General features: G+C 40.8%; 1 protein-coding gene across 1 annotated transcript in view; it reads right to left on the bottom strand.

Annotated features, from left to right (window-relative positions):
* ENTHD1 (ENTH domain containing 1) overlaps positions 1 to 22163 on the bottom strand; it is a 96788-nt gene that overhangs the window by 35057 nt on the left and 39568 nt on the right. The window contains exon 4 of the mRNA XM_047785696.1: positions 13954 to 14077. Within this exon, the coding sequence (XP_047641652.1) occupies positions 13954 to 14077 (124 nt within the window). The remainder of the gene's footprint in view (positions 1 to 13953; positions 14078 to 22163) is intronic.

The following is a 22163-nucleotide window of genomic DNA, read 5'->3' as shown; positions in this document are numbered from 1 at the left end:
CAAAGAGATCACTGACAAAGGTATTCTAACAAAGCAGGCGACAGATGACAAGGGCCCACACAGGAGGGGTAAGGGTGGCAGTTAAAATATGATTATCACAGAGCTGTCAAAATTTAGCGATTGAATATTTAGAATTATTAAGCCTTTCCCAAGCTTATAGGTAACTATCATTATCAAAATATCAAGCACTCCTCTCTGGGTTTTTCTTCTCTAATTTAATTGAATCAAATAACTCCAGGAAGCAAAATACTTTTAAAATTTCTATTTATTCAAAACCTTTGACCTTGGCATGAGCCACAACTGAGCTATCACGATTTGTAGCTGCTGGAGCCCCTTGCTTATCTTGTCTCAAGGCCACAATGCATGCTGATCCAAAAGAAACACCTGCTGCAGACTCCAAAGCACTTTCAGAGCACCTTTGCGGTATAATAGTCTATCATATTTTGCATGTGCGCACACACACACACACACAAAAAGGAAAAGAGAACATTTTCCTTTCTTTAAAAAGGAAAAGAGAACATTTGCAAGCGTCTAATCAACCTATCAGAAACTAGGTCATTCACTGTCAACCTCACCCAGTCCTCTCAAGCATCCAGACCCTGTTTATGGAAGATAGTGACACGAAGAGGGAAAAAATCAAGTACCACTACTTATTTTGTTAAAAGTATTAACTTCAGGGAAATGAACATGCTGGACATGCTGGACTGTGATCAACAAGAAGGGCGAAAAGATTAACTATTAGATTTCTCTCTGAATTTTATTAAGGGGTTGGGCATGCTTGATGATGACCTACATTCAAGGTCTGTTATGCTTTTAAAAATAGTAATAAAATTCTCAGATCTCTTAAATGTACAGCAGACATATAACTACCATCCAGAAAGCACAGTTAGAATCTTTAATTAGATGTCTCAAGAAGGAAGAAACTGATTAAAGAAATACGAAAAAATCGTCGCAGTTCCAGTTTAGTTATTTTAGAGTACTGATGTTCAGTGTTTCCAGAATAAATGCGAAACTTTAAATGGTTATTTCATAGGCACCTCAACTGTAATGTCCCCAGTACAGCTCTTTTTTTTTTCTTTTTTCTTTTTTTTTTTTTTTTGGCTTTTTGGCTTTTTAGGGCCGCACCTGCAGCATACGGAGATTCCCAGGCTAGGGGTCTAATCACAGCTGTAGCCACTAGCCCACGCCACAGCCACAGCCACAGCAATGCCAGATCTGAGCCACGTCTGTGATCTACACCACAGCTCACGGCAACGCCAGATCCTTAACCCAATGAGTGAGGCCAGGGATCGAACCCGCAACCTCAGGATTCCTGGTCGGATTCGTTTCTGCCAGGCCACGACGGGAACTCCCCCAGTACAGCTCTTAATACAGCCCCCAAACCTGTTCTCTCTCCCGTCTTTCCCTTCTCAGTAGATGGCCCATCGCATGTTCACTTTCCAAAGGCAGAAAGCTAGGAATCATCTTTGTTTCTATCCTTTTCCTCACTCTGACAGCCAACATCAGGAGATCCTGAGGGATGGACTCCACATCCCCAATCTGCCCACTCTTCTCCAAAGCCACTGCCTCCGCTCTCAGCCACGCTCACCTGGACAGTCTACAGAGCCTCACCACTGGTCCTTCTGCTTCTGCTTCCCGCCATAACTCATTCCCCCGGGTTTATATTTAAGTTAACATAAAGCAGATGATACCGATCTTCTGCTTCAGATGTTCTCCTGGTACCCAGAGTTCGGCCAAAACTCCCCATGGCTCACACGGTCCTGCGTGTCATGGCTTCTGCCCACCGTCCTCTGACCGCCTTTCACCCCAGCCTCCTCTCATCTGCTACATGCTAGCCTCACTGGCCTCCTCGAAATTCGAGGCGCAAACTAACCAGTTTCTCCCCCGCCACTAGCCCTTGAACGTGCTGTTCCCTCTGCTTGGAATATTCCTTTCCAGGCTTCTTCCGCCTCATCTTACATCCTATCATCTCTTCCCAGAGGCTTTCTCTGACGCCCCTAACTCTAGTTAAGACTCCCACCATCACTTTACTGCAGCTGCCGGTTTCTTTCCTCCACAGCACGCACTACACTCTATAATGATCTCAGTTGTTCACTGCTGATTACCTTTCCCAGAACAGAAGCTCCTGGAAGGCAGACAGGGCCCACCCCGCTTCCGGCCCTAACACAGTGTCTGACACACAGCAGAAACCCAGTGAGTGTCTGCTGAATTTAAACCTAATTTCTCAATCTAGCAATTAGGTTATCTAGCAATTACTTGTTGATAGTTCTTTCTGTTTATGCTTGAAAAGCTGAACAATCTCTGAGTTTTGACTCTAATTTAGAGAATTAGCTTACTAAGATGGGTCCAGAGATCACCTACCATTACAGTCAATAAAACCAACAGCAAGGCTCCTTATTAGTATCAAAATTAATAAAATACGTGGCTTTCTCAAATAGAATTCTGTTTCATCCAAGAATCAACAATATTGAGTATCCCTTCCATAGCTATGCCACTCCATCTCTAGCCTGAGTACGTCCCCAAGCTTCTGCCCTTTTCCCTTCAATATCCTACCAATTCTGGCTCACCCAGTATCGGGTTCAATAAAGTCGCATGGAGATCCTACTGTGTACTGCGCATTGTGCTAGAAGCTGAGAACCCAGGGTGAAAGGATGATGAGTGAAGTGTTAACAGACACAGTCTCCCTCTCACAACTCCCACTCCTGCTGTGTCCCCAGGGTTCTTCCCCAAGCACAGTCACTGAAATATGAAGCTGCCGTTGCTCAGGAGGAAGTTTCATGGTGGGTCCAGAGATGAAAGACTTAAACCGAAAACAAACAAAAGCCAGATTAACTTCTAACAGGAGGAATCTGGGAAGAATACTAGTTTGGCTTCTTTTCCCTCCACCCTCCAAGCATCTACCTCAGACTAAAGACCCTCTGCGAGTGGAGATAAACAGAAGAAGCAAGAGTCAGATACTGGTGATGGAAATCTTATATCCTGAACCTGTCCAGGGAAGGACCTATCATTCATCTATCCAACAAGTGTTTCTTGAGCACCTACTATTGGCTAGCCACTCTTTCAGCACTGCGTCTGGAGAAGTGAGCAACATTCTGGAGTTCCCCTACCCCTCTTCACCTCACACCAGCAGAACAGGATGGAAGCAGTAGAATAGAAATACAAGTAGAGGGTCTGGGAGTAGGGCATTTCAGTCAGCCACTTTCTGCCACCAGGAAATTTAAGAGTATCCTGAATTCCAAAAGCAAACAAAAAACCCCATGGCTACTCCTTCTGGCACACTTGAGGTCATGGCTTGAAAACGTGCCAGTGACTCAAACACGAGTAAGACAACTTTGAGGGCTCTTCCCTCTCTGATGGCCCCGCCTCTCTTCACCGCGAAGACAGCCCCTCAGCTCTCTGCCCTCTAGGCTTTCCTTCTAAACCCCAGCACCCTGAGTGACAACATCTAAAAACCGGGGGAGAGGGGTCATCTCTGGGCTCTTGTCACACCAGAGGCAGATCCTGGTTCAGACCAGATTTGAAATGACATGAAAGGAAAAACTAAATAAATAATATGTGACATCAACACCAAAACCAATCCCCCCCCCATTCCCTCTCTAGATCCTTGAACGTTATTTTAAATTGCGTTTTGAGCATTTCCTCCTTTAAACAGACTCTTTTTAGCTAATATAACAATCAAGAGTCAATTAGGGATGAGGAAAATTCCACAAAATTTCAAAAGGCAATTCTGTTGTAGTGAACCTCATCGGTGAACTTGAAGAACACTCGTTATGCTGCTCAAGCTGCTCTTCTTTTAAAAAATTGTGATGAATCTTCTCTGAAGGCACTTTCAAAGTAAATGCAAAAAATACAGACACAGCCACGTGAGAACAAGTGTATTCAATTTAGGGGCATTTCAAATGATACCTATTTAGCTAATAGATATTTAGTGGAGCACTTACTATGCGCAAAGTATTGGATTAGAGGCAGAGAACATAACGATGAACAAGACACAGACCTTGTCTCAAATAAATCATAGACTAGTGAGTCTGAAGACGGGGGAAGTAATGGGCAATGACAACACAGTAGACTCAGCGCCAGATCTGGAGCAGAGTGTCTTGAGGGCCCCGGGGAGGGGCAATAACCCCTGCTTTCAGTGTGTCAGGAAAGGCTTCCTGGCAAAAGTGACATCTTTGCTGAACCCTAAGGATTCAAATGGAGAACAGAGGAAGGAACACACACAAAGTGTGAGAGAACATGGCATTTACGTCAAGTAGTTCAGGGTCCATGGCTGGACCACTGCATGTGATGGAGGAGGATGGAGGTGAAAGGTTAGCTGGAGAGGAAAGAAGGGCCCAATGCAGAAGGTGCTTACCTGCTGTGCCAAAGTGTTAGGTTTTATCCTAAGAGGAGCTTCTCAGAGGTCTGATCAGAGCGGCTTTTTTTTTTTTTTTTTTTTTTTTAAATGGCTGAACCTGAACATATAGAAGTTCCTGAGCCAAGGACTGAATCTAAGTTGCAGCTGCAACCTACGCCACAGCTGTGGCAATGCCGGATCCTTTAACCCACTGCCTTTGGGTGGGAATCAAACCTGAGCCTCCACATCAAACTGAGGCACTGCAATAAGATTCTTTTTTTTTTCCCCCTGCTTTCTTTCTTGCTTTCTTTCTTTTTTTTTTAAAGACCACTCCTGTGGCATATGAAAGTTCCCAGGTCAGGGGTTGAATCGGAGCTGCAGCTGCAGCCTACACCATGGCCACAGCAACACCGGATTCTAGCTGCATCTGAGACCTATGGTGCAGCTTCTGGCAATGCTGGATTCTTAGCCCATTGAGCAAGGCCAGGCATCAAACCCGAAACCTCACAGAGACAATGTCAGGTACTTAATCTGCTCAGCCACAATGGGAACTCCTCAGAGTTGCATCTTAGAAATGTTCTGAGTCTCTAGTTCTGTGTGACCCCTGACCGTTCTTCCTGACCTGCCCTTCTCCAATCCTTTCTTTACGCTGCATCCACAGTCACCTTCCTAGAGCGGGAGCTGCCTGGATCTTGCTCTTGCTTAAAACACTTCAAAGGCTCCCCATTGTTCTTCAGACACAATTGAAACTCGTCCACCTGGCTTATTAGGTGATGGGGCATGCCTGCCTGATTCAGTCCCTTAGAGCTGCTGTAACAAAATACCACAGGCAGCTTAGAAACCACAGAAATTTCTTTGTCACAGTTATGGAGGCTGAAGTCTGAGATCAAGGTGCGGGCACAATCATGCTCTGGTGACCAACTGCTGACCTCTCGCTGTGAACTCAGATGGCGGGAGAGGCTGTGGCGCTCCATGAGGTCTCTTGTAGAAGATTAGTAATTCCAAACCCATTCATGTCCTAACCCTGGGACCTTGGGCAAGTTATTTAAAATTCTGTGTGGATTTTCTTCATCTATCTCATAAATTGTTTTGAAGATTATATGAATTAAAATGCTTAAAAATACAGAGCTCCTGTTGTGGTTCAGCAATAACAAACCTGACTAGTATCCATGAGGACACAGGTTCAATCCCTGGCCTAGCCCAGTGGGTTAAGGCTCTGGCGTTGCCGTTAGCCATGGGGTAGGTCTGAGATGTGGCTCAGATCTGGCATTGCTGTGGCTGTGGCTGTGGTGTAGGCCGGCGGCTGCAGCTCAAATTCAACCCCTAGCCTGGGAACTTCCAGATGCTGTGGGTGTGTCCCTAAAAAAACAAAACAAAACCAAAAACCAAAAAAAAAAAAGCTTAAAAATATACCCTGCACACACAATGCAAATACTGTTTTATCATTACCTATCCTTCACATTCTCTAGAAAACCTCCCCTGACACCTGACACCTGACACCCAAGCAGGTGCCCTCTGTGTGCTTCCCTGTTCTCTCCACACCCTAACACTTAGCTCATCTGTCTGATTAGACCACTAGACTGCAAGCTACATGATGCCAGGGATCTTTCCATCAGTGGATATCTAACAGTTAGCACAGTGCCTGGTACATAGTAGGTATTCAGTAAATAGCTGTAGGATGAATAACTTACTCATTCTTGGAAAGTGACAGCCATTTGCTTCATTCAGAAAGTCAAATTGGGACTTAGATACCCGAGAGGTCATAGTCACTTGATGAAGAACCTGTCATCTTAGTTTGGATTAAGCTAATTCTTCCAATTTGAAATGGAATTATATGATAATGGATTATATGATATTCTTATAATACACACACAGTCATTAGTAATGCAGAAGGAGATTTAGGTGGAATGGCTTCTTGACCAAAATTTCATAAATAATTCAAAAGTCAGTGTCTCTTTTAATTATCACAATGATGAAAAATGTTGGCCACTGCTTGACAAATAAAAGGTGATATCTTTAAATGCAGTTACTCTCCTTCTAGTCTTTTAATTATGTAACTGACTTCTGCAAATGATTGTGGCTTTGCTCTATTTATTTCAGCAAAATCTTTAATGGTCATTTATGTCTGTTTTTCAGGAGTGAATCATGTTTTTCTATATTTTTGAAGTAAAAAAGTGGAAACAACTAAGTTTTAAGAAAGGGTTTAATTGACTTTCTTCACCAACCATAGAATACACAGTTACTATGTTGATAACCTCTCAAATTTCCGCAATCAGTGCTCTAATTCAGAACATACTCTGCAGCGCTCTGATGACTGATAGACACTCCAGGGAAAGATGAAAGCGTACAGAAGCTGCCCTCGAAATGGAAGATATGAGTGCAACGCACCCAACTCGTGAGCAACATACAAAAATCTGCTTGAAAAGCATCATATATTATGATGGAACACGTAATGTGAGAAAAAAGAATGTATACATGTAAGTGTAACTGGGTTACCATGCTGTACAGTAGAAAAAAATATATATGTGTAAATAAAGATTAAAAAAAAGAAAAGCATCACATATACCTACAAGTGACAAGAAGCAGAACTCACAGTCAGAGCTATAGGAATGGTAGATTCACTATGATACCTGTGGGTGGTCTGCGGAATCCTCCCCCCAACAAAGGATGCTTTTACTAAATCAAATAGACACATAAGGAATATGGCACACAGGTAATGATAAGGGTTACAGAGAACATAAAGCAGGGAAGAGGGGGAGGGAGTGTCAGTGAGGTGGTGGGGTGTCAATGAGGCTGTAAATTTCAGCAGGACCTGAGAAGAGCAACAGAGAGCCAGCAAGGGAGAGAACACCCTGTGTACAGGACGCGGGAGTGGCCTCTGGAAGAAAAGGACTTTCATGGCACAGGCTGTGAAAGGAAGCTTAAAGGTGCTAGGCAATGGGACTGTGGGAACAGACCTGTTATGTACAACGGGCTCAGCCACCTTCTAGGCGCCCCAGGCTACACTCTCTGCACCAATGCACTAAGAAACATATTGCGACAGGGGCACCAGCACCTCTGAAGAGCTTGTGGTGGTTGTCATCTGTGGGCTATAGGGGACCATACAGATGACACGGTGGGACCGGGGTCCCTGATCCCAGTGGGAATAGTGCCATCCTGGGGTGGTAAAAGCCAGATGGTAGTGCTTAACTCTTAGGGACAAGCTAGGCACAAGAACCATGATAAGTCACAGGGAGGCAATGAGACCAGGTGTCCTACCTTCAGGGATGTAGAGTAATGGTTAAAGAATCAGGATCGACAGAAAATAGGTGGGCAGTGCCTATGGGCTGCTTGACATATACAGATGGAAAAGCGAATCGTTGTCATCATGGGAGGAGTCACGGCAGCCTATCCAATTCCTAAACTGAAGCCAGTTTACAGAGCCAGAACCCCTTGGTTGAGGGGAAGGTCAGATCCTTTCGAGGACAAATCCTGAAATGCCACTCCAGGTGCACATAGTTAATCCTCCCCTAAGTCTTCCCTGGAGGACCTGAAGCCATTTACAAAAAGACACTGTCCTTGGAAAGGGAAACACACAGCATTTCCTGGCCTTGTTAGACACTGGTTCTTAACTGACACTAATCTCTGGAGATTCAACAGCGCCACTGTCCTCTGCTGAGAGGCAATTTATGGCAATCAGGTGACATGTGAAACCTTAGCCTAGGCTCAACTCACAATGGGTCCATCCGGTAAAAACGCAGACCTTTCTCTACTTATTTCCATGGTCTCAGAATGTACAGTGGGAATAGATACACTTAGCGACTGGTGGAATGCCCACATTAGTTCCACAACCCATGAAGTTCGGGCTATTATGTTTAGAAGAGCCAAGCAGAACCCCCTAGAATTACACTCCCTCGACCCCCAAAAATCTTTCTGGGGAAACTGCAGAGATTAGCGCCATCATCAAAGACTTGAAAGTTGTGTGTGGGGAGGTGACTCTTGTTTTTCTGAAAAGCCAGATGGATGCTGGAGAATGACTATAGATTATTGCAAATAAAATCAGGCGGTGATGCCAATCACAGCTGTAATTCCAGCTGCAGTATCTTTACTAAAGCAAATCAACACAGCCCCTGGCATCTAATGTACAGTTATTGGCCTAGAAATGTTTCCTTTAAGTCTCCATTAATAAATATAATTGGAACCAGCCTTTGTGTGGCAGGGACACAGCATACCTTTACTGTCTTGCCTACAGTCTCTTTTAACAGAGACCAGACAGACCTGGATTTTCTCAGTATCTCTTAGAACATCACACCAGCCCATTACATTGATGCTGCAATGCCAACTGGTTTTATTAAGCAGGAAGTAACAAACCATCTTGATGCTACATGCTGCAGAAGGTGGGGGATAAACCCAGGAAAGTCCAAGTGCTGCACAGTTTTCAGAGTGTTCAAAGGTCTGGAGCATGTCAGGAGAGCCCCTCTAAAGTGAGAGACAAGTTGTTGCCCCTCAAATTGTCCAACACGAAGAAAAAAATCACAGTAATGTGGGCATCTTTGAACTCTGGAGGCAGTGTATACCACACTGGGTGTGCTGTTATGACCATTTACTGCCCTTTTTTGGTGGTGGTGGGGGGGGATAAAAGCAAGAAAAGATTCTGCAACAGGCCAAGGTCACTGTATAAGCTGCCCTGACATCTGGACCACATAACCTAGAACCAGTGCAAGTGCCTGAGGCAGATAAAAGCTGTTAAACAGAGCCTCTCACGAGTCCCAGTAGGAAAATCACAAAGCTGGCCTCTAGGGCTGTGGAGTAAAGCCATGTCTTCTTGTGCTTATACCACCGTCACGTAGTGGGTGTTATCTGGTCCACAGAACATAAACTTGGGCATACACAGAAGCTTTCTATTGCAAAATCAAAAGGGAATATATGAGAGCAGACCAAGCCAGAAGGCCCACGCAAACTATACAAGCACATGGCTCAGACTCCATGGAATCTGCTCCCATTCTTTTACTGCCCCGCCCCTTGACCTACACCTATAGCTCCATGGAGAATTGCCAGTTAAGAGAGAAAAGCATAGGACTGGTTTACAGAAGAATCTGTAATTATGCCAGCACTAGCCAGAAGTGGTTAACTGCTAAATCATAGCCTCGCTCAGAAGTGCCCTGAAAGTCCGTAGGAAAATCCTCCTAGCAGACAGAACTGTAAACAGATGCACACTTCATGTAGAAGGCAAGATGCAATTCATGGCTGATGGGTGCTATCAGGGACTTGGAAAGAATAAGACCGGAAGACTGGTGACAAAGAAATACCTGGATGAACCCTCAGGATGTGTACACTATGTCCCACCTAAACGCCTGCCAGAGGACACGCACTCGGAAGAGGCTCTCCAAGACCAGACAGCAACAGACAAGTTGCTCCGTTTAATGGATGTCAATCATCCTCTTTCCTCAGGCAGGGACGGAGATCACGCATGGGCTCAACACCATGAGCTTCCTCTCACCAGGGTGGCCGAGCCTCCATAACTGCTGAATGCCCATCCCTAGTGTGGCACCATTTTCCAGGGAAAACAACCAATTGCCTGGTGTCAGGTTGATTATATTAGACCCCTCCATTCCAAGGGAGCAGTACTTTGTCTTCATAAGGAGAACACACATTCTGGGTGCAGATCTGCCTTCCCTGCCTGCAGCCCTTCTGCCAGCACCATCAGCGAACCCACAGAATACCTTATCTATTTTCACATCAAGTCACAAACAATCCTAAAAAACTATTCTGGAATATATATAAAAAAAAGAGCAAATACTTTCCAAATCTTTTTATGAGTCTAGCAAAATTTTGATGTCAAAATATAACAAAGAGAATATGAGAAAAGACAGTCCTAGATAATTTCACTCATAGAATACAGACATGAAACTCCTAAATAAAACATTAGCAAATCAAACCCAGCAATGCATATATAAGATAATATATCATTGCCAGATTGAGTTTTAAGGTTATTTTAATATTTGGAAATCAACTAACTCACAAAATTAACAAGAAGAAAAAAATCATTGTTAAAATGACCAAACTACCCAGGGCAACCTACAGATTCAATGCAAAACCTATCAAATTACCAATAATATTTTTCACAGAACTAGAAAAAATTAAAATCATATAAAATAATTATGTTTATAAATAAAACAATAACATATAAATAATAAAACTTAAAATAATTCTGTATTGAATTATTTGAGCAAATTCCTGTGGGAATGCATTGCATTGAAAGGAGAAATTATTCTGTACGAAGATTTTATAGCAATCTTCTGATTTTATAGCAAACATCTGAGCTGGGCTTTGCTGTTTGAATTGGATTTTGTTAAGAATTCACTATTTGGGAGTTCCCGTTGTGGCGCAATGGTTAACAAATCCAACTAGGAACCATGAGGTTGCGGGTCCGATCCCTGGCCTTGCTCAGTGGGTTAAGGACCCAGTGTTGCCGTGAGCTGTGGTGTAGGTTGCAGACGTGGCTCGGATCCCCGAGGTGCTGTGGCTCTGGCGTAGGCCGGTGGCTACAGCTCCAATTCGACCCCCTAGCCTGGGAACCTCCATATGCCACAGGAAGCAGCCCTAGAAAGGACAAAAAAAAAAAAAAAAAGAATTCACTATCTGGTGGAGTACTGTGGCAGAATGTATATTCCAACGATGACTGTACTAATACACATTCCATCCATATGCTTTTCTTTCATTATGATGTCAACACTTAGGACATCTACGTCCCTTCCCCTTGAACTTTGGCAAGACTTTTCAACTGCCTTGATAAACTGAAGGGGGAGGAAGTATCAAAAAGCCTGGTCCTTTCTTTCACAGGATGTTTAACCTGGAACCCAGCCACGATGCTATGAGGAAGCCCAAACTAGCCTCGTGGAGACCACAGAAAGGGACTCCTGTGGAGAAGCCGCGGCCCCCAGCAGATGCAGCAAGCGTCAACCACCAGACACACAGGTGAATGAGCCTTCAGATGATTCTCGCCCCAGGCTTTGTGCTCTCGGGCTGAGGCCCAGACGTACGTCATGGAACAGAGACAAGTCATCCCTACTGTGCCCTGTCCTAATTCCTGACCCAGAGGATCCGAGAGCAGAATAAATGGTTATTTTATGCCACAAAAGTTTTAGAGCAATGTGTTACACAGCCAAAGTAACTGGAACAAAGACATTCTAAGGAGAAAAAGCTACATAAGGAATAGAATGGCACAAAGTATTGTGAGTATTGGCAGTATTGGGTGATGAGGCCAAAAGGGTTGGTTGGGACCAGACTATGAAAAGTGTTATATGACAATTAAAAAAACAAACAGATTCACTGGCCATGTAGAAGTATTGAAAGTTTTTAAGCTAGAAAGTGAAATGCTAAGATCTTGCAAAAATCTCTGAGATTATGGGAAGGAAAGACTAGAGAAAAGAAAGACTCAAAAATAGGAAAAGCTCCTCCAATTAAGACGAGTCCTAACCAAATAATATGGTGGAATCATCCCTCAAGCGCCAGGTTTTGTGACTTTTTTCCTCTCCAGAGTTGCTTCTGATGCTCATTTATACTCAAATTCACTTGCATTAAAATGTTGGCAGAGGGAAACTCATGTCACCAAAAAACTTGTCCAGGGGTATTTACAGCAGCTTTACTTGTAACTGCCAAAACAAGGACGCACCAGGATGTTCTTTGGTAGGTGAATGGATAAATAGCCTCAGGTATACTATTCAGCACTAAAAAGAAACGAGCTGTTAAGCCATGAAAAGACATGGAGGAACCTTAAATGCACATTACTAAGTGAAAGCAGCCAATCTGAAAAGGTTACACACTGCATGATTCCAAATATACGACTTTCTAGTAAAGGCAAAACTCTGAAGACAGAGTACCAGCAGTTTCCAGGGGTTAGAGGAGAGGGAGGAATGAGTAGGCAGAGCACAGAGGATTCTTAGGGCAGAGGAACACTCTGGACGACATGCTAATGGTGGCTGCATGTCGTTAGAGGTTTGTCAATACCCATAGACTGTACACCACCAAGAGTGAACCCCATCGAAAAGCACGGTCTTCAGGTGATAAAAAGGCGTCACTGTAGAGTGACTGACTGCAACGAATGTACCCCTCTGGTATGGGATACTGACAGTGAAGGAAGCTGTGCTTGTTGGGGAACAAAGGGTTTATGGGGAAATCTTGTTATCTTCTTCTCAATTTTGAACCTAAGACTGCTCTAAAAAATAAAGTCTATCAAAAAAGTATTAGGGGGGAGTTCCCATTGTGGCTCAGTGGAAACAAATCTGACCAGCATCCATGAGGACACAGGTTCGATGCCTGGCCTCGCTCAGTGGGTTAAGGATCCAGTGTTGCAGTGAGCTTCAGTGCAGGTTGGAGATGCAGCACAGCTCTGGCATTGCCGTGGCTGTGGCATAGGCTGGCGGCTACAGCTCCGATTCGACCCCTAGCCTGGGAGCCTCCATATGCTTTGGGTGCGGCCCTGAAAAAACACATTGGGGGTGGAAATGTTAGGGGGATATTAGAACACAAAAACATTTTCCTTACTGTTCTTCTCTCAAGTTTCTGGATCTGGATGTGTTTACATAAAGCATATTCTGAGAAAGTAAGCTGTCTAAAAAACTATAACCACTTGTAACCAATTATTCATGTGAATAATGCCATCCTTGTATTACAAATATCACTATAACCCACATTTCTTGTTCTCGTGTCTATTAAAATATCCTCATCATTTTTACAACTGGCTTTGTAAGAAAACTATATACATGTGAACTTGTAAAATAAATCTATACTAATAAACTGCAGTTTCAATATTTTGGAATTATGAGCCCATTGTTGGGCTCAATAGAAGGGGGAAATCGAGGTGCATAGTCCACAGATGAGGGAGAAGATGAAACTCAGAACATAAGGAGCCCACTCTTTGAAAAGGGAAAGGATGCCCGGATGAACATAAAGGCAAAGGCATATGAGGGGATAAAAGCTACTAAGAATGTTTTGTTCTCTTCTTGGCAGATCTTTCATCCTATTCTCTGAGAAAATCAAGAGGAAGAATGTACTGGAAATTGAGAGTTCACGGAGAATAGACAGGACGGAGTGGCTTGACAATGGATCAATCAGATCTTGAGTAGCCGTCGAGCCCAGTTGGAATTTGAGAGTGTGATTTATACTGTGGTTTTCTCCAATGTTAACTATTCAAGAGATGATTAAACAACTTGTGGGATACCATGCATCAGGCCTTTTCACATTTTCATCTAGTGCTTGCTTCTGAAAAATATCATGATTTAAACTCTTCATCAAAGAGAAGATTAATACAAACAAGAAAAGGAACTAAAATGAATTTTTCTGCTTTTTAAAAAACCATTTATGAAAGATTTGAGGTTTGTAGTTAACACTTTTTGAAATACAGCCATGATAAATTTTAAAAAGCAAAACAGAGAAAAAAAATACTGCAACAAATAGTGAAACAAGGCTATAGGATCCAGTGCGGGTTGCATTTCTCCATGCTAGTCCCGTCCCTCTTCATCAAAGTTAAATTCAAGCCGTTGTTGCTATAAAAAAAAATCTGACGAAAAATAACCCCTGCCCAGTGTTTCTTATTCATGTTTCCAAGTAAACTTTTTATTCTTTAACTAATTTACCTGCATCCCAGAGGTTACAACCGTCTGTTTGCCCTTCTGACAACCATGCAGTTGATGAGGTAATAGCAGCCGGAATTGTTGGCAAAACTGGCTTTGGATCATCCTCACAAAATAACATCAGGTCCTTACGAGAGAACACATGAAAGCGGAAAAAAATTAATCTCACTGCTTTGATTTGTTCCAACAGATGAATAATTATGGAGAAGCAATGTGTCTCTAGGTATTAACATCACCATAAATACATTTTGATTGTAAGAACACACACATGCTTATATCTATACATTTGGGTATCCACTGATATAGGGTGTTTTTTTTCCTGCTCTTAAGAATCCCCACTCCCTTTGCAACAGCATGGATGGACCTAGATAATATGATGCTTGGTGAAATGTGAGACAGAGAAAGACAAATATTGTATGATATCACTTACATGTGGACTAAAAAATAATACAAATGAATGTATATGAAACAGACTCACAGATATAGAAAACAAACTAGTGGTTACCAAAGGAGAGAGGCAAGGGGGATGGGGCAAATTAGGAGAATGGGATTAAGAGATACAAACTCCTATGTATAAAATAGATAAGCAACAAGGATATATTACACAGCACAGGGAATTACAGCCATTATAATTACTTCTAATGGAGCATATCTGTTGTAAATCGGACATTCACATAATATTGTAAATCAACTATACTTCAGTTAAAATAAATAAACAAAAAGAAACAAAATACACCTTTCAAGAATTAAAAAAAAATTTTCACTCCTTGCTAAAGACATCTAGTGTAGACCAGCAGATTTTGTTTGGGGCCTTAACTTTCCCTAACACTCCTTGAGTGCCCTTAGAACATACTATCTCAAAGACTAATTATTCTGTTTTATTGGCAGTAATATATCTACCTGGTGTATCTTTTATCCATATCTAGAATTTTAACTTTTTATCATGGAGTTAAAAAATAACAATAATCAATCTAATCACTCAGGTTAAACAACAAGCAACTCATAGCCAGTCCTGTTTCATTTGTATTGCCATCCCTCCCCAACTGTTTTATTTTTAGGCAAATGTAGATAGATCACTTATTTCAACATGTATCTCTATAAGAACTCTTTAACATTAATAGTTATTCTAACCCATAAACTTCCCAATAACTCTTTAATGTCATCAATAACTATAAACTGTTCAGATTTTCAATTTAACAAGTCATAAATAGGTTTTTCTACAGCTTTTCTGAAAAAAGATCCAAATAAAACTATACAGTGGGACTGGTTGATATGTCTTCTTTTCCCCTATGGGTGAGGGATAATTTTTTTTCAGTATTTTATCGAGATATAATTAACATGCAGGATAATGTAAACCTTAAGTGTAAAGTCAATAACTTTTAATATTATGTATATACTATGTAACATTTCCTTCACTCCAGAAAGCTCCCTCAAGCTCCTTTCCAGTTGATAACTGTTCCCCTAACAAACAGTAAACAGCATTCTACCCTCTGCCACCATCAATGTGTTTGTCTGTTCCTGAACTTCATATAAATGTAACCATACACTATGTATTCTTTTGTATCTCATGCCCACTGTCTAACATAATCCATGTTTTGTGTGTATCAGTAGGGTTTGTTTTTTTTTTTTTTGGTAAGAAGTATTCCACTATAAAAATATGACAATTTGTTTACCCATTCTCTTGCATATGGACATTTGGGTTGTTTCCAGATTTTGGCTATTATGAATAAAGCTACTATCAACGTTCTTACACACATATCTTTTTTGTGGACAAAGGTACTCACTACTCCTGGATATTTACACGGGATTAGAATGGCTAGATCACAGGATAGCTTTACTTTTAACTTTATTAGAAACTGTCAAACCATTTTCCAAGTGATTTTCCACTTTTAATAATTCAACTATTATGAAATCATTATAGGTTCACATTAAGTTGTAAGAAATAATACAGAGAGATCCTCTATGTCCTTTACTCAGTTTCCCCTAAAGGTAACATGTCGCAAAATTATAGTACGATATCATATCCAGGAATGTTGACATTGATATGGTCAAAATACAGAACATTTCTAGCACCATAAGGCTCCTTCCTGATGCCTTTTTATTACCATAACTACTGCTCCACACAACTACTAATCTAGACTTCACTTCTGCAGTTTTAACATTTAAAGAATGTTATATAAATGGAATCACACAGGATGTAACCTTTTGGGATTGGCTTTTTTTTTTTTTTTGTCTTTTTGCCATTTCTTGGGCTGCTCCTGTGGCATATGGAGGTTCCCAGGCTAGGGGTCTAATCGGAGCCGTAGCCACCAGCCTACGCCAGAGCCACAGCAACCGGGGATCCGAGCCGCATCTGCAACCTACATGACAGCTCAGGGCAACGCTGGATCCTTAACCCACTGAGCAAGGCCAGGGATCAGACCCGCAACCTCATGGTTCCTAGTTGGATTCGCTAACCACTGCGCCACGACGGGAACTCCCAGGATTGGCTTTTTTCACCTGGCATAATTCCTGGAGATTCATCCACATTCTTGCACATATCAATAACATGTTCCATGTATTGCCGAGTAGTATAAACGGTTCAGATGTATCCGTCTGTTTAACCCATTACAGGCCACCCATGCTGCGGGTTTGGGTTTCTGGGATTGGGCTATTACAAATAAAGCTGCTGTGAACATAGTGCACAAAGTTTTCATACCTCTGAGATAAATGCCTAAGAGTGCAACTGCTGGGTTATATGGTAGCTTCAGACTTAGTTTTATAAGACATTGTCAAATTGTTTTTCAGAGTAACTGCACTATTTTACATTCCCACCGGTAATACCTGAGTGATGCAGTATCTCTGCATGATGAGCAGCATTTGGTGTTGTCACTACTTTTTACTTTAGCTATTTTCATATTTCATTGAGTGTGTAAATCACATATTCCTAAAGGCTAATGAAGTTGATGTTAAACACATATTTTCATATGCTTACCTGTTATCTATGCTTGCTGAAGTGACTGTCCTATCATTTGCCCATTTTCTAATTGGATTGTGTGGTTTTTAACTGTTGAATCTTGAGACTTCTTTATATACTCCAGATATTAGTCCTTACCTGATATGTGGTTTGCAAATATTTTCTCCCATTTCGTAACTTGTCTTTTCAGCCTCTTAACAAGGTCTTTCACAGAGCAAAATTTTCAAATTGACGAGGTCTGATATATACATATATTTTAAGGATCATGTTTTTGGCCAGTCCTAGACCCTAAGATTTTTCTCAAATATTTTTCATAAAGTTCTACAGTTTTGCATTTTATATTTAAGTCTGTGATTCATTTGGAATGAATTTCGTATAAAGTTTAAGTTGAGGTTCACAGTTTTACCTATGAATGTCCAATTGCTCCAATTATCCTTCCTCCTTTGAATTTCTTTTGCACCTTTGTCAAAAATCATTTGGCTATATTCGTGTGGTCTATTTCTTGGTTCTCTATTCTGTTCCACGGACCTATGTGTCTGTCTCTCAATCAACACCAGACTTTTTTTTTTTTTTTTTTTTTTGCTGCACCTGTGGCACATGGAAGTTCCCAGGCCAGGGACTGAACCTGAGCTGCTGCTGCAACCTACACCACAGCTGTATCAATGCTGGATCCCTAACCCACCGCACCAGGCTGGGGATCAAACCCACACTGCCATAGTGGGAACTCCAATATCACACTCTCCTGATTACAGTAAGTATGCAGTAGGCTTTAATATCAAGCAGAGTGATTATGCTCACTTGATTATTTTTTAAGATGATTTTAGCTATTCTAGGGCCTGTGCCTTTCTGTACAAATTTTAGAATAAGCTTGCAATCTATGTATACAAAAAACTTTGCTGAAATTTTGATGAGAAGTGCCTCAAACCTACAGAGTAATTAGGAGCATCTTTACTATTCATGAACACAGTATAGCTTTAATTTGGAGGTCTTTGATTTCTTTCATCAGTATTTTCTAATTTTTAGCATACTGATCCTGTACAAGTTTGTTACAATCATACCTACGGATTTCACTCCAGGGGGAGTGATTATAAATGACATATCTTAATTTGTTTCCTCATGCTCACTGTTAGTGTACAGAAATGCAAGTGATTTCTGTATGTTGATCTTAGATCCTATAACCTTTTTGAATTCACTTACTGGTTCCATGAGGTTTTATTTTGTCATTTCCTTGAGATTTTCTATGCAAACAATCATGTCACCTGTAAATAAGGACAGTTTTATTTATTCCTTTAATTTTTGCATGCCTTTTCTTTCTTTTCTTTGCCTTATTACAGTGGCTAGAACTTCCCGTACTATGTTGAACAACAGTTCTTGCCTTGTTCCTGATTTTAGAGGTAAAGCATTCACCCTAGATATGATACTGATTGTAGGTTTTGTGTAGATGATTTTTATCAATTTAAGGAAATTCCCTTCTATCTATAGTTTTCTGAGAGTTTTTTTTACCATAAATGGGTTTTGAATTTTGTCAAATGATTTTCTGCATCAGTTGACATAATCCTATGTTTTTTTCTTCTTTAATTTGTTGATATGATGAATTACACTGACTGATTTTCAAATGTTGAACCAGTCTGGTGTTGATTGAGAGACAGACACATAGGTCCGTGGAACAGAATAGAGAACCAAGAAATAGACCACACGAATACAGCCAAACGATTTTTGACAAAGGTGCAAAAGAAATTCAAAGGAGGAAGGATAATTGGATCAAATCCTACTTGGCCATGGTATATAATTCTTTTTATACAATGCTGGATTCAACTGGATAATTTTTTGAGGATTTTTGCATAATTTCATGAGAGATAGTAGTCTGTATTTTTTGTGTGTGTTGTATGGTTTGGTGTGGTATTACAGAAATACTTGCCTCATGAAATGAACTGGGAAGTGTTTCTTCCTATTTTCTGGAAGACACTGTAAAAAAAAGTTCATGCTAATTCTTCTTTAAATTTTTGTAATGGTTGTAGGACTACTCAGGTTCTAGGTCGTCTTGTTTGAGTTTCAGTAGTTTGTGCTTTCTAAGAAACTGTTCTATTTCTCTAAGTTGTCAAATTTAGGAGCATAAAGTTGTTGGTGGTAATTCTTTGTCCTCTCATAGCTACAGAAACCACAGTGATAGCCCATTTCATCCTGATATTGATGATTTGAATCTTCTCTCTTTACCTCTGTCAGTCTTGCTACAGGTTTATCAACTATATATTTTTCAAAGAACTGGCTTTTTCGTACCATTCATTTGCTCCGTGAACAGTTTTCCCATTTTCAATTTCATTGATTTCTGCTGTTTATTCTTTCTTCTGCTTCCTATAGGTTTATTTTGCTTTTTGTTTTTGTTTTTATTTTTGAAAAAAGAACTTAGAATATCAGTTTTAGACCTTTTTTCTTTTTAAAAATTATATTCCTCTTTTCTAATGTAAGCATTTAGGGCTATAAACTTCCTTCTCACTTCTACTTTAGCTGTGTCTCATGTATTTTGATATGTCATGTTGCCTTCTCATGCAGCTCTATGTATTTCTAAATTTCCTCTGAGCTTCCTCTTTGACCTATGGATAATTTAGAAGTTTTTAATTTCCAAAAAAAGTTTAAGGTAAAATTCACTCAACTCAATTTAGGTCTACTGGGTTCCAACAACCCCTTCCTTCTTATATCCCTATCTTCTTTCTCCCATACACAGAATCCCAGGTCCCAAGGACACCAAAGATGATACGAATAGAGCACCACGTGATTACATATTTGATTTACTCTGCAATACATTCACATAGTCTCAGATCAAAAATACCAACATCTCAGAGTTCCCTGGTGGCTCAGCAGGGTAAGGATCCAGCATTGTCACTGCTGTGGTGCAGGTTTGATCCCTGGCCCAGGAACTTCCTCATGCTGTAGGCATGGCAAAAAAATGAAATGAAATGAAATGAAATAAAATAAAATAAAATAAAATAAAATAAAATAAGAATAAAAACACCAACCGAATGAAAAGTAAATTTGTTTTATTTTGCTTTTTTAAGGGCTGCATATGGAGGTTCCCAGGCTAGGGGTCCAATCAGAGCTACAGTTGCCAGCCTAGGCCACAGCAACGCAGGATCTGAGCCGTGTCTGTGACCTACACCACAATTCACGGCAACGCCAGATCCTTAACCCGCTGATCAAACCCGAAACCTCACAGTTCTTGGTTGTCTTTGTTTCCGCTGCGCCATGACGGGAACTCCATTATTTTGCATTTTTAGAGATTACTTTCTTTAGTTCATTTCAGTCTTATAATTTTGCAAAACATCTCCAGGGTTTCAATGACAAATCCAGAAACAAGGTAGAATCAAAGAAATGTAGTTTCTATTCCTCCTCTCCATTCGATTCCGTCTCCTTACGAGCAACCTATCTTCCTTCCTTCTTTTCTTTCTTTCTTTCTTTTTCTGTATTTCTTTCTTTTTAATGTTATGGTTTATCTTGACATATCGGTTCTTTAATACAAACAAGGGAAAATCCAGGAATGGGGCCAGATGTAAAAGGGAATTTATTACGTGATAAAAGCCACAATTTAAATAAATGGGGAAAAGATGGGCTATTCAACAAATGATGTTGAGACAACGGATTATCATTTGTAAAAGCAAAATTTAAAAGAGGGATCTTCAACGCTATCAAAACAAATTCTAGACAGATAATATTTAAATCTATTTTTAAAAATTAAAGCATTAAAAAAACTAGGATAGGGAGTTCCCATCATGGTGCAGCGGAAACGAACCCGACTAGGAACCATGAGGTTGTGGGTTCAATCCCTGGCCTTGCTCAGTGGGTTGAGGGTCTGGCATTGCTGTGAGCTGTGGTGTAGGTTGCAGACACGGCTCAGATCTGGTGTTGCTGTGGCTGTGGTGTAGGCCAGCGGCTACAGTTCCGATTAGACCCCTAGCCTGGGACCCTCCATATGCTGCAGGTGTGGCCCTAAAAAAAAAAAAAAAAAAAAAAAAAGCTAGGATGGTTTCTCACAAAAGTAAACATACTTGGCACACAACTGAGCTAGTGGGCTTCCTGGTATTTACCCAAAGGAATGAAAATGTCATGTCCTCACAAAAACCTACACATGATTGTTTGCACTTTTTTGGGGGGTGGGGGGCATGCCTGCAGGATGTGGAAGTTCTCAGGCCAGGAGTAGAGCCCATACCATAGCTGTAACCAGAACCATAAAAGTGCCAATGCTGGATCCTTAATTCGCTAAGCCACAAGGGACTCCCACATGATTGTTTATAACAATTAAAAGGAAAATTTTCTACCTCTTGGACCGACAGAGATGTAAAAATTTGATAATATGCAGTATTTGTAAATATGAGGGGATACAGTTTTAGTGGATATAAATTGGTGCAATTTTTGAGAGGATGACTTTTCGAAACTTAAAATATATATAACCTTTCAGCAACTCCACTTCTGGGACAGCATCATAAAAATATACGTACAAGGTTGTTATTGCCAGCATTGCTTTTAACAGACAAAACCATGAAAAATCCCTAAATGATTACTTACAGGGAATGGTTAAATAAATCAAGATTCATTTATACATCAAGAATACAGCCCAAGGTCAATAAGTATTAGGGATATAAGGTATAACAACATAAATATAATTAAATTGCTATGGTATATATGAAAGTTGTTAAGAGAGTAAATTCTAAGAATCCTCATCACAAAGAAAAATTTTGTTTTCTTTTATTTTGTATCTATATGAAATGATGAATGTTTATACTAAACTTATCGTGGTAATCATTTCATGATGTTAAAAAAAAGAGAAAAGAAAAATTCTAGGTGGCCATGCATGCTATTGGAAGTTGTGACAAGAACTGATTTTTATGTTTACCACTGATAAAGAGATTTTTTTTAAATGTCCACTTACTGGTGCAGCATTGGAAATCTCTTATAATCTTTGACATCTTGGCCTTGTGCCTCTGCAAGTTCTCTGCCTTAGGCCTTAAAGCAGCAAGAGTGGTGACATCAGGCTTTGTGCAGCTTAAGGAACGTTCAGGTCTGCACCATCCAATACGGTAGCCACTAGCCACATGTGATATTGAACATTTGAAATGTGGCTAGTTGTGCCTGAGAAACTAATGTTTTCATTTCATTAATTAATTAATTTTTGTCTTTTTGCCTTTTCTATGGCCGCTCCCTCAGCATATGGAGGTTTCCAGGCTAGGGGTCGAATCGGAGCTGTAGCCGTTGGTCTATGCCAGAG

This window comes from Phacochoerus africanus, chromosome 7 (genome assembly GCF_016906955.1).
Source record: "Phacochoerus africanus isolate WHEZ1 chromosome 7, ROS_Pafr_v1, whole genome shotgun sequence".
Taxonomy (NCBI): domain Eukaryota; kingdom Metazoa; phylum Chordata; class Mammalia; order Artiodactyla; family Suidae; genus Phacochoerus; species Phacochoerus africanus.
This window is presented reverse-complemented; position numbering and strand designations above follow the sequence as displayed.